We start from the raw sequence: 13,710 nt of genomic DNA, 5'->3' as shown, positions 1-13,710 counted from the left end.
CCCTTTCAGGATCCGGCGTTCAACCGCCATGCCGTCAAACGCGGCCGCGGTAAGTCTTGGAACAGACAAGGCCCCTGCTGGAGCAGGTCCTTTCTTAAAGGTAGAGGCCACGGGTCTTCCGTGAACATCTCTTGAAGTTTCGGGTACCAAGTCCTTCTTGGCCAATCCGGAACCACGAGTATCATTCTTACTCATCTCCCTCTTATGATTCTCAGTACTTTTTGTATGAGAGGCATAGGAGGGAACACATACTCTGACTGGTACATCCACAGTGTTACCAGAGCGTCCACCGCTATTGCCTGAGGGTCCCTTGACCTGGCGCAATATCTAGTTTTTTGTTCAGGCGGGACGCCATCATGTCCACCTTTGGTTTTTCACAACGGTTTACAATCATGTGGAAGACTTCCCGATGAAGTCCCCACTCTCCCGGGTGGAGGTCATGCCTGCTGAGGAAGTCTGCTTCCCAGTTTTCCACTCCCGGAATGAACACTGCTGAGAGTGTTATCACATGATTTTTCGCCCAGCGAAGAATCCTTGCAGTTTCTGCCATTTCCCTCCTGCTTCTTGTGCCGCCCTGTCTGTTTACATGGGCGACTGCCGTGATGTTGTCCCACTGGATCAATACCGGCTGACCTTGAAGCAGAGGTCTTGCTAAGCTTAGAGCATTGTAAATTGCCCTTAGCTCCAGTATATTTATGTGGAGAGAAGTCTCCAGACTCGATCACACTCTCTGGAAATTTTTTCCTTGTGTGACTGCTCCCCAGCCACTCAGGCTGGCATCCGTGGTCACCAGGACCCAGTCCTGAATGCCGAATCTGCGGCCCTTTCATAGATGAGCACTCTGCAGCCACCGCAGAAGAAACACCCTTGTCCTTGGAGACAGGGTTATCCGCTGATGCATCTGAAGATGCGATCCGGACCATTTTTCCAGCAGATCCCACGTAAAGGTTCTTGCGTGAAATCTACCGAATGGGATCGCTTTGTAAGAAACCACCATTTTTCACAGGATCCTTGTGCAATGATGCACTGATACTTTTCCTGGTTTTAGGAGGTTCCTGACTAGCTCGGATAACTCCCTGGCTTTCTTCTCCGGGAGAAAACATCCTTTTCTGGACTGTGTCCAGAATCATCCCTAGGAACAGTAGACGTGTCGTCGGAAAAAAATAAGAATTTACTTACCGATAATTCTATTTCTCGGAGTCCGTAGTGGATGCTGGGGTTCCTGAAAGGACCATGGGGAATAGCGGCTCCGCAGGAGACAGGGCACAAAAAGTAAAGCTTTCCGATCAGGTGGTGTGCACTGGCTCCTCCCCCCATGACCCTCCTCCAGACTCCAGTTAGGTACTGTGCCCGGACGAGCGTACACAATAAGGGAGGAATTTTGAATCCCGGGTAAGACTCATACCAGCCACACCAATCACACTGTACAACCTGTGATCTGAACCCAGTTAACAGTATGATAACAGCGGAGCCTCTGAAAAGATGGCTCACAACAACAATAACCCGATTTAGTTAGCAATAACTATGTACAAGTATTGCAGATAATCCGCACTTGGGATGGGCGCCCAGCATCCACTACGGACTCCGAGAAATAGAATTATCGGTAAGTAAATTCTTATTTTCTCTATCGTCCTTGTGGATGCTGGGGTTCCTGAAAGGACCATGGGGATTATACCAAAGCTCCCAAACGGGCGGGAGAGTGCGGATGACTCTGCAGCACCGAATGAGAGAACTCCAGGTCCTCTTTTGCCAGGGTATCAAATTTGTAGAATTTTACAAACGTGTTCTCCCCCGACCACGTAGCTGCTCGGCAAAGTTGTAATGCCGAGACCCCTCGGGCAGCCGCCCAAGATGAGCCCACCTTCCTTGTGGAATGGGCCTTAACAGATTTAGACTGTGGCAGGCCTGCCACAGAATGTGCAAGTTGAATTGTGCTACCAATCCCACGAGCAATCGACTGCTTAGAAGCAGAAGCACCCAGCATTGTTGGGTGCATACAGGATAAACAGCAAGTCAGATTTCCTGACTCCAGCCAACCTGGAAACTATATTTTCAGGGCCCTGATAACATCCAGCAACTTGGAGTCCTCCAAGTCCCTAGTAGCCGCAGGTACCACAATAAGCTGGTTCAGGTGAAACGCTGACACCACCTTAAGGAGAAACTGGGGACGAGTCCGCAGCTTTGCTCTGTCCGAATGGACAATCAGATATGGCTTTGTGAGATAAAGCCGCCAATTCTGACACTCGCCTGGCCGAGGCCAGGACCAACAGCATGGTCATTTTCCATGTGAGATATATCAAATCCACAGATTTGAGTTGTTTAAACCAATGTGATTTTTTAGGAATCCCAAAACTACGTTGAGATCGCCCAGTGCCACTGGAGACATCAAAGGGGCTGTATATGCAGTACTCCCTTAACAACTTCTGGACTTCAGGAACTGAAGCCAATTTCTTTCTGGAAGAAAATCAACAGGCCGAAATTTGAACCTTAATGGACCCAATTTGAGACCCATAGACACTCCTGTTTGCAGGAAATGTAGAAATTAACCTAGTTGAAATTCTTCCGTGGAGCCTTCCTGGACTCACACCCTGGCACATATTTTCACCTAAGTGGTGATAATGTTGTGCGGTCACCTCCTTCCTGGCTCTGACCAGGGTAGGGATGACCTCTTCCGGAATGCCTCTTTCCCTTAGGATCCGGCGTTCACCCGCCTTGGCGTCAACGCAGCTGCGGTAAGTCCCGGAACAGACACGGTTCTTGCCGAATCAAGACCCTTCTTAGTATCTCTTGAAGTTCCGGGAACCAAGTCCTTCTTGGCCAAACCGGAGCCACGAGTATAGTTCTTACTCCTCTCCTTCCTATCATTTTCAATACATTGGGTATGAAAAGCAGAGGATGGAACACATACACCGACTGGTACACCGACGGTGTTACCAGAGCGTCCCAGCTATTGCCTGAGTGTCTCTTGACCTGGCGCTTCAGGTGGGACGCCATCATAACCACCTTTGGTCTTTCCCAACGGTTTACAATCATGTGGAAACTTCCAGATTAAGTTTCCACTTTTCCGGGTGGAATTCATTTATGCTGAGGAAATCTTCCCAGTTGCCCACTCCCGGAATGAACACTGCTGACAGTGTTATCACATGATTTTCCGCCCAGCGAAGAATCCTTGCTGTCATTGCCCTCCTGCTTCTTGTGTCGCCCCGTCTGATAACGTGGGCGACCGCCATGATGATGTCCTACTGGATCAGCACCGGTTGACTTTGAAGCAGGAGTCTTCCTAGGCTCAGAGCATTGTAAATTGCCCTTAGCTCCAGTATATTCATGTGGAGAGAAGTCTCCAGACTTGACCACACTTCCTTGGAAATTTTTTCCCTGTGTGACTACTCCCCAGCCTCTCAGGCTGGTATCCGTGGTCCCCAGAACACAGTCCTGAATGCTGAGTGTGCTGCCCTCTAAAAGATGAGCACTCTGCAGCCCCCACAGAAGAGACACCCTTGTCCTTGGAGACAGGATTATCCGCTGATGCATCTGAAAATGCGATCCGGACCATTCGTCCAGCAAATCCCCTGAGATCTGCCGAATGGAATCGCTTCGTAAGAAGCCACCATTTTTCCCAGGACTCCTGTGCATTGATGCACTGATACTTGGCCTGGTTTTAGGAGGTTTCTGACTAGGTCGAATAACTCCTTGGCTTTTTCCTCCCGGAGGAACACCTTTTTCTGGACTATGCCCAGAATCATTCCTAGGAACAGCAGACGTATCGTCGGAAAACAGCTGCGATTCTTGGAATATTTAGAATCCAGTCGTGCTGTCGTAGAACTACTTTAGATAGTGCTCTTCCGACCTCCAACTGTTCTCTGGAACTTGCCCTTTTCAGGATATCGTCCAAGTAAGGGATAATTTAGATGCCTTTTTTCTTTGAAGAAACATCTTTTCGGCCATTACCTTGGTAAAAGGCCCGGGGTGCCGTGGATAATTCAAACGGCATCGTCTGAAACTGATATTGACAGTTCTGTACCACGAACCAGAGGTACCCTTGTTGAGAAGGGCAAATTTGGACATGGAGGTAATCCTTGATGTCCAGGGACACCATATAGTCCCCTTTTTTCCGGTTCGCTATCACTGCTCTGAGTGACTCCATCTCGATTTGAACCTTTTATGTAAGTGTTCAAAGATTTCAGTTTAGACTATGTCTCACCAAGCCGTCTGGCGTCAGTACCACAATATAGTGTGGAAAAATAATACCCTTTTCCTTGTTGTAGGAGGGGTACTTTGATTTATCACCTGCTGGATATACAGCTTGTGAATTGTTTCCAATGCTGCCTCCCTGTCGGAGGGAGCCGTTGGTAAAGCAGACTTCAGAAACCTGCGAGGAGAAGATGTCTCGACTCTCCCATCTGTACCCCTGGGATAATACTTGTACTATCTAGGGGTCAACCTGCGAGTGATCCCACTGCGCGCTGAGACTCTTGAGACTACCCCCCCACCTTGAGTCCGCTTGCATGGCCCCAGCGTCATGCTGAGGACTTGGCAGACGCGGTGGAGGGCTTCTTTTCCTGGGAAGGGGCTGCCTGCTGCAGTCTACTTCCCTTACCTCTATGTCTGGGCAGATATGACTGGCCTTTTGCCTGCATGCCCTCATGGGAAAGGAAGGATTGAGGCTGAAAAGACGGTGTCTTTTTCAGCTGAGATGTAACTTGGGGTAAAAAGGTTGGATTTCCCAGCTGTTGCCGTCCGATGGACCGACCCCAACTAACTCCTTCCCTTTATACGGCAATACTTCCATGTGCCGTATGGGATCTGTATCACCTGACCACTGTCGTGTCCATGACATCTTCTGGGTGATATGGACAACGTACTTATCTTGATGCCAGAGAGCAAATATCCCTCTGTGCATCTCACGTACATATATATAGAATGCATCCTATTAAATGCTCTATATGAATAAAATATTTTCAGTCAGGGAATCCGACCAAGCCAACCCAGCACTGCATCTCCAGGCTGATGGCGATCGCTGGTCGCAGTATAACCACCGTATGTGTGTATATACTTTTTAGGATATCTTTCCAGCTTCCTATCAGCTGGCTCCTTGAGGGCGGCCGTATCTGGAGACGGTAACGCCACTTGATAAGCGTGTGAGCGCCTTATCACCCTAAGGGGTGTTTCCCAACGCGCCCTAATTTCTGGCGGGAAAGGGTATAACGCCAATATTTGCTATCGGGGTAACCCCACGCATCATCACACACTTCATTTTATTTTATCTGATTCAGGAAAAACTACAGGTAGTTTTTTCACTCCCACATAATACCCTTTTTTGTGGTACTTGTAGTATCAGAAATATGCAACACCTCCTTCATTGCCCTTAACGTGTGGCCCTAATGAGAAATACGTTTGTTTATTCACCGTCGACACTGGATTCAGTGTCCGTGTCTGTGTCTGTGTCGACCGACTGAGGTAAATGGGCGTTTTTAACGCCCCTGACGGTGTTTCTGAGACGCCTGGACCGGTACTAATAGTTTGTCGGCCGTCTCACGTAGTCAACCGACCTTGCAGCGTGTTGACATTCTCACGTAATTCCCTAAATAAGCCATCCATTCCGGTGTCGACTCCCTAGAGAGTGACATCACCATTACAGGCAATTTCTCCGCCTCCTCACCAACATCGTCCTCATACATGTCGACACACACGTACCGACACACAGCACACACACCGGGAATGCTCTGACAGAGGACAGGACCCACACTAGCCCTTTGGGGAGACAGAGGGAGAGTTTGCCAGCACACACCAAAACGCTATAATTATATAGGGACAACCTTATATAAGTGTTTTCCCTTATAGCATCTTTATATATATCTCAATATCGCCAAAATCAGTGCCCCCCCTCTCTGTTTTAACCCTGTTTCTGTAGTGCAGTGCAGGGGAGAGCCTGGGAGCCTTCTCTCCAGGCTTTCTGTGAGAGAAAATGGCGCTGTGTGCTGAGGAGATAGGCCCCGCCCCTTTTTCGGCGGGCTCGTCTCCCGCTATTTAGTGAATCTTGGCAGGGGTTAAATATCTCCATATAGCCTCTGGGGGCTATATGTGAGGTATTTTTCGCCAAAAAAGGTTTTCATTTGCCTCCCAGGGCGCCCCCCTCCCAGCGCCCTGCACCCTCAGTGACTGCCGTGTGAAGTGTGCTGAGAGGAAAATGGCGCACAGCTGCAGTGCTGTGCGCTACCTTTAGAAGACTGCAGGAGTCTTCAGCCGCCGATTCTGGACCTCTTCTTACTTCAGCATCTGCAAGGGGGCCGGCGGCGCGGCTCCGGTGACCATCCAGGCTGTACCTGTGATCGTCCCTCTGGAGCTGATGTCCAGTAGCCAAGAAGCCAATCCATCCTGCACGCAGGTGAGTTCACTCCTTCTCCCCTAAGTCCCTCGTTGCAGTGATCCTGTTGCCAGCAGGACTCACTGTAAAATAAAAAACCTAAGCTAAACTTTCTCTAAGCAGCTCTTTAGGAGAGCCACCTAGATTGCACCCTTCTCGGCCGGGCACAAAAATCTAACTGGAGTCTGGAGGAGGGTCATGGGGGGAGGAGCCAGTGCACACCACCTGATCGGAAAGCTTTACTTTTTGTGCCCTGTCTCCTGCGGAGCCGCTATTCCCCATGGTCCTTTCAGGAACCCCAGCATCCACAAGGACGATAGAGAAACTGCGATTTTGGAATATTTAGAACCCACTCGTGCTGTCGTAGAACTACTTAAGATAGTGCTACTCCGACCTCCAACTGTTCTCTGGACCTTGCCCTTATCAGGAAAGCGTCCATATTTCTTTTAAGAAGAATCATCATTTCGGCCATTACCTTGGTAAAGACCCGGGGTGCCGTGGACAATCCAAACGGCAGCGTCTGAACTGAAAGTGACAGTTCTGTACCACGAACCTGAGGTACCCTTGGTGAGAAGGGCAAATTTGGACATGTAGGTAAGCGTCCCTGATATCCAGTGACACCATATCGTCCCCTTCTTCCTGGTTCGCTATCACTGCTCTGAGTGACTCCATCTTGATTTGAACGCTTGTATGTAAGTGTTCAAATATTTCAGATCTCACCTAGCCGTCTGGCTTCAGTACCACAATATAGTGTGGAATAATACCCCTTCCCTTGTTGTAGAAGGGGTACTTTGATTATCACCTGCTGGGAATACAGCCTGTGAATTGTTCCCAATACTGCCTCCCTGTCGGAGGGAGACGTTAGTAAAGCAGACTTCAGGAACTTGTGAGGGGGAGACGTCTTGAATTTCCAATGTACACCTGGGATACTACGTGTAGGATCCAGGAGTCCACTTGTGAGTGAGCCCACTGCGTGCTGAAACTCTTGAGATGACCCCCTACCGCACCTGAGTCCGCTTGTACGGCCCCAGCGTCATGCTGCGGACTTGGCAGAAGCTGTGGAGGGCTTCTGTTCCTGGGAATGGGCTGCCTGCTGCAGTCTTCTTCCCTTTCCTCTACCCCTGGGCAGATATGACTGGCCCTTTTGCCCGCCTGCCCTTATGGGGACGAAAGGACTGAGACTGAAAAGACTGTCCTTTTCTGCTGAGATGTGACTTGGGGTAACAAAAGGTGGATTTTTCAGCTGTTGCCATGGCCACCAGGTCCGATGTACCGCCCCTTTATACGGCAATACTTCCATGTGCCGTCTGGAATCTGCATCACCTGACCACTGTCGTCTGGCAGATATGGACATCACATTTACTCTTGATGCCAGAATGCAAATATCCCTCTGCGCATCTCGCATATATAGAAATGCATCCTTAAAATGCTCTATAGTCAATAAAATCTTGTCCCTGTCAAGGGTATCAATATTTTCAGTCAGGAAATCCGACCAAGCCCCCTCAGCGCTGCACATCCAGGCTGAGGCGATTGCTGGTCGTAGTATAACACCAGTATATGTGTATATACTTTTAGGATATTTTTCAGCTTCCTATCAGCTGGCTCCTTGAGGGCTGCCGTATCTGGAGACGGTAACGCCACTTGTTTTTATAAGCGTGTGAGCGCCTTATTCACCCTAAGGTGTGTTTCCCAACTCGCCCTAACTTCTGGCGGGAAAGGGTATACCGCCAATAATTTTCTATCGGAGGAAACCCACGTATCATCACACACTTCATTTAATTTATCTGATTCAGGAAAAACTACAAGTAGTTTATTCACACCCTACATAATACCCTTATTTGTGGTACTTGTAGTATCAGAAATATGTAACACCTCCTTCATTGCCCTTAACATGAAACGTGTGGCCCTAAAGGAAAATACGTTTGTTTCTTCACCGTCGACACTGGAGTCAGTGTCCGTGTCTGTGTCGACCGACTGAGGTAAATGGGCGTTTTTACAAGCCCCTGACGGTGTCTGAGACGCCTGGACAGGTACTAATTTGTTTGCCGGCCGTCTCATGTCGTCAACCGACCTTACAGCGTGTTGACATTATCACGTAATTCCTAAATAAGCCATCCATTCCAGTGTCGACTCCCTAGAGAGTGACATCACCAATACAGGCAATTTGCTCCGCCTCCTCACCAACATCGTCCTCCTACATGTCGACACACACGTACCGACACACAGCACACACACAGGGAATGCTCTGACAGAGGACAGGACCCCACTAGCCCTTTGGGGAGACAGAGGGAGAGTTTGCCAGCACACACCAAAAACGCTATAATTATATGTAATCATATCGCCAAATAAGTGCCCCCCCTCTCTGTTTTAACCCTGTTTCTGTAGTGCAGTGCAGGGGAGAGCCTGGGAGCCTTCCTCACAGCAGAGCTGAGCAGGAAAATGGCGCCGTGTGCTGAGGAGAATAGGCCCCGCCCCCTTTTCGGCGGGCTCTTCTCCCGGAGTTTGTGAGATCTGGCAGGGGTTAAATACATCCATATAGCCTCAAGGGCTATATGTGATGTATTTTAGCCATAAAAAGGTATTATACATTGCTGCCCAGGGCGCCCCCCCCCAGCGCCCTGCACCCTCAGTGACAGTTGGTGACTGTTGGTGAAGTGTGCTGACAACAATGGCGCACAGCTGCAGTGCTGTGCGCTACCTTATGAAGACTGAAAGTCTTCTGCCGACTGTTTCTGGACCTCTTCAACTTCGGCATCTGCAAGGGGGGTCGGCGGCACGGCTCCGGGACGAACCCCAGGGTGAGACCTGTGTTCCGACTCCCTCTGGAGCTAATGGTGTCCAGTAGCCTAAGAAGCAAATCCATCCTGCACGCAGGTGAGTTTTCTTCTCTCCCCTAAGTCCCTCGTAGCAGTGAGCCTGTTGCCAGCAGGACTCACTGAAAATAAAAAACCTAACTTAAACTTTTATTCTAAGCAGCTCAGGAGAGCCACCTAGATTGCACCCTTCTCGTCGGGCACAAAAATCTAACTGAGGCTTGGAGGAGGGTCATAGGGGGAGGAGCCAGTGCACACCACCTGATCCTAAAGCTTTTATTATTGTGCCCTGTCTCCTGCGGAGCCGCTATATCCCCATGGTCCTGACGGAGTCCCCAGCATCCACTAGGACGTCAGAGAAATTATATTTATCTCTTCTACCCAAAGTGGACTTGGACCTTTGGCAAGGCTGAGACACCTCCGGTAGTTCTGGCGGTCTCAACCGCGACTCAGATCTTGCCGCTTCCCGCTCGTGTCGAGCGGCGGCCAATTCTGATTGCAACCCAGCCATGACATCTGCTAGCATAGCCCATGGAGGTTCCGGGGATGAAACAGGCTTTGAAACCGGAGCAGAAATAGTATTCGTAACCGAATCCACAAAACACACTGAACATGTGGTAGATCCATCCGGTAACACACTCTTACAGACATTGCAGTGAAACTGCTTTTTAGATTTGGCTGGTGCCTTACTCATTATGCAGACAGACAATACAATATACAAGGATAGACACTTGCACGACTCCGTAAAAGTGTACTAAGGAGTGTATAATATAGAGTGTATAATATATATATATATATATATATATATATATATATATATATATATATATATATATATATATATATATATATATATATATATAGCGGCAGTGCAGTGCACGTGGCCAGTACTATATGAAATCTGATCCAAAATTCCCACTAACACCCCTGCGCCATCCGGTGGAGTAGAGATGTAGGACAGGAACGTTCTGGAATCACAAACAGGAATAACAGGAAGCATGGTTAAAATGGCCCCCATGCCATGCTTGCAGTCCTAATCACAGTGCAGGGTATACTCCTTATAACCTGTAACTATTGCAGAAAAGTAACCTGTTAATATAGGCTTAAAAGCCTATGTAATTATTGCTGTAACCCACGCAGCCCCATGCTGATGTTATGCATGCCGCCTTACTTTCCCCCCCTTCTTCTCCCTCCCCTGTGGCCCGGGTACCGCTGTCTGAGCGGGAGTTACCGGGGAGCGGGTATCCGGCAGTCCGAGATCGGGTGCAGGGAGCCGGGGAGCGCTGTAGTGGAAAGCGGTCCTGCAGCGGCGGCCGTCGGGTGTGAGCGGCGGCCGGCGGGTCTTAGCGGCGGAGGAGCGGGTCATGGCGGCGCTGATCGGAGCATATAGCTGCGGACGGAGCGGCTGGGCGGGCGGCCTGTTAGGAGCGGCGGGTGCGGGCAGCCTGTTAGCAGCGGTGGGTTTCCCCACACAGCGGGGCGGTAGCGTGCGCTGACCGTCCCGTCTCCCCAGCATACCTTGTCCTGTAGTGAGGCTATGACGGGGCTTCTGTGTGTAAGCTCCGTTCAGCTCTTGCAGGTCAGGGAGTGAGCTGCGTGTGGCCGTGAGGGTGCTGTATGTGAGGACCGACACGCCATGCGCTGCCTCCGTGCAGCGGCACTATCCCGGACCCACGTTTTTTTTTATATAAACTGGGAAGGGATGTGCTAAAGATTGTAAAAAGTAAAAATGAAAAATAAAAAATATTCAAAAGAAGTGTGGTTGAGCTCCACACAAGCCTTGTTGCTACTTCGAGCACAGAAAAAACACTGAGTTACTCTGGGATATGGAGGGGTGGAGAGTTCTAAATTTAAATATTCAGTGCCCTGTTCCTGCGGAAGCCGTCCATATCCCAAGAGTACTCCAGTGACCCCTAGTGGATGAAAAAGAAATTACTGTACAATTTTTTCTTCAATTGGATGGTGCATGTGTCAGGAGCGTGCATAGCCACGTTAATCAAAAATTAGGCATGACAGGCTTGTTAATTCCAGCCACAAAAATGTTGCAGCTAATTTGACATGCCTCTAAATAAGCAATAAAAACGCAAGGAACAAAGCCAGATTAATGAATTATATTTAAAGATTTAACCAAACAAGCAGCAAGATATACATTGGATATTCATTTTTACTTACACTGCCTTTCTCTTTGAGAGCATTAGCAAGATTACAGTATGCATCAGGGAAGTGTGGTTGCAATTCTATGGCCCGTCGGTAGGTGTCAATCGCAAGATCAATAAGCCCTTGTTCATAATAAACACAGGCCAAATTCCCATGGACCACAGCATGATTTGGACTGAGGCTAAGGGCTCGTAAATACGCAGCAACAGCTCTGGAAAACAGAACACAAAACATTGGTATATAAAAGCAATATTTATTTAAAAATAAAAAAAATACTTTAAATTGTGACTCCACTATACTAGAAACACTTCATATACAGCTATTGGCCTTTTGTTTTACCAGGGCAATTTTCTAAGCCCAAAATCCTGTAAACTGAAGCAGCAGGATCTCAACATGGGGTAGATGTATTAAGCCTGGAGAAGAAGTGATAAAGTGGTGATAAGTAGGTGATAACACATTGGCCAATCATTACAGATTTGAAAAATGACAGTTAGGAGCTGACTGGTTGGTGCAATATTACCTTCCACTTCTCCAGGTTTAATAAATCTGCCCCATGGATAGCTAAATCCTAAAGTGCACAGTATTTAGTTGGAGAACACAAGGGCAGATGTATTAAGCCTGGAGAAGTGATAAAGCAGTGATAAGTGGAATGTGATAATGCACCAGCCAATGAGCTCCTGTCAATTTACATATTGGAGCTGACTGGCTGGTGCATTATCACTTTGCACTTATCACTGCTTTATCACTTCTCCAGGATTAATCCATCTAACCCACAGACCTCTATATTCTATTGTTGTTAAACTACAGTTTTACCAGTGAATCAAATACACAAGACTTCGCTCTAATCTGGAGTTCTTAGGTTTCTAAATATTGGGGTGTTCTATAGTTTGGAGGATTATGGGTAAAGTAAAACAAAAACTAGCCTTTCATAACAAAGGATTATTTAAATTACCTATTAACTGTAAAAACTACTTTAATCTTATGTGCACATTACCAAAAAGCTATGAAAACATTCTAGTTATTTGGTTTTCAGATAAAAAAATAAAAAATAAATATTCAAATAAATCCCATTTTTGTACACTTACTGCTACTTACAAAATGATCAGAATAAATAAAATGACAATTACAAACTAACATGGGCAAAAAGCATCCACTTAAAAAATATATGTGCAATTACAGGTTGAGTATCCCTTATCCATAATGCTTGGGAACAGAAATATTTTGAATATCAGATTTTTCCGTATTTTGGAATAATTGCAAACCATAATTAGATATCATGGCGATGGGGCCTAAGTCTAAGCACAGAATGCATTTATGTTTCACAGACACCTTGTATACACACGGCCTGAAGGTCATTTAATACAATATTTTTAATAACTTTGTGTATTAAACAAAGTTTGTGTACATTGAGCCATCAGAAAACAAAGGTTTCACTATCTCACTCACTCAAAGAAATTCCGTATTTTGGAATATTTGGATATGGGATACTCAACCTGTATAATTTTGTGAGTTACCTGTCAAATATACGAGCCTCTTTAAGAACATTTCCCAAATTAATATAAGCATCCAGAAAATTAGGATCAAGAGTTACAGCCTGCGGGTGGGAAAAAAAAAAAATGTATACAAATATAAATAGTAATAAATTTAAGAACAATAAACAGAAAACATGCAAGGGTAAGCCTTGTTCGTTATTCACATGAAAGTGTGGCTATTAGCACCAAAGACAAGAGTTTGGTTCTTACCTGCTACATCTGTTTCTGATGCCATAGGGGAAAACTGGAGAGACACCATGGAGTATAGCAGTACTGAAGGAGGCTGGGCAATAAAAAGTGTTAGCTTTCTAGGGCAGCCCAGGTTCCTCCTCCCCTATAGCCTGCCACCTGCAGATGCCAGGCAGCTTTTCGCTTAACAAATCCACAGAGGAAAGGAGAAGCCAGGCACACAAACAGTGTCACACAAGAGGGTGAGGAACCTACCATAACACAAACAAAAGAAAACCCAGGAGTGTACTGAGGGGCATCCAAAATCATGTTTTCTATCTCAGCCACAGGGTACAACGGAGACACACCATGGGGACGTCCCAAAAGCTGTCCACATAAGGGTGGGAGTGCTAATGAGCTGTGCAGAGAACCCTTCAATCAAAACAGTGTCTCTAGATCAGGCATTCCCAACCGCGGTCCTCAAGGCACACTAACAGTGCAGGTTTTACTGATATCCAGGCTGCAGAATAGAATGAATAGAAAAGAAATCTGCACTTTCAATAACAAACTTAACGCACAGAAGGTCCAGCTTGAAGAAAAAGTAGAAGTCGGGACAATATGAAAGATGTGGGAGGTACCTATCGCCTCTCACACCACAAGAGACTTCCAAATGCGG

The 13,710-nt window shown here is 47.3% G+C and overlaps 1 protein-coding gene across 5 annotated transcripts in view; it reads right to left on the bottom strand.

Moving 5' to 3' along the window:
• Positions 1-13,710, bottom strand: part of OGT (O-linked N-acetylglucosamine (GlcNAc) transferase) — a 430,584-nt gene that overhangs the window by 266,215 nt on the left and 150,659 nt on the right. For all 5 annotated transcript variants that reach the window (XM_063937159.1, XM_063937158.1, XM_063937156.1 and 2 more), the window contains 2 exons: positions 12,849-12,928; positions 11,350-11,545 (listed from right to left, as the gene is read on the bottom strand). In XM_063937159.1, coding sequence (XP_063793229.1) covers positions 11,350-11,545; positions 12,849-12,928 — 276 coding nt within the window. The remainder of the gene's footprint in view (positions 1-11,349; positions 11,546-12,848; positions 12,929-13,710) is intronic.

The sequence above is a fragment of the Pseudophryne corroboree genome, chromosome 8, assembly GCF_028390025.1.
Source record: "Pseudophryne corroboree isolate aPseCor3 chromosome 8, aPseCor3.hap2, whole genome shotgun sequence".
In the NCBI taxonomy this organism is placed as follows: Eukaryota; Metazoa; Chordata; class Amphibia; order Anura; family Myobatrachidae; genus Pseudophryne; species Pseudophryne corroboree.
This window is presented reverse-complemented; position numbering and strand designations above follow the sequence as displayed.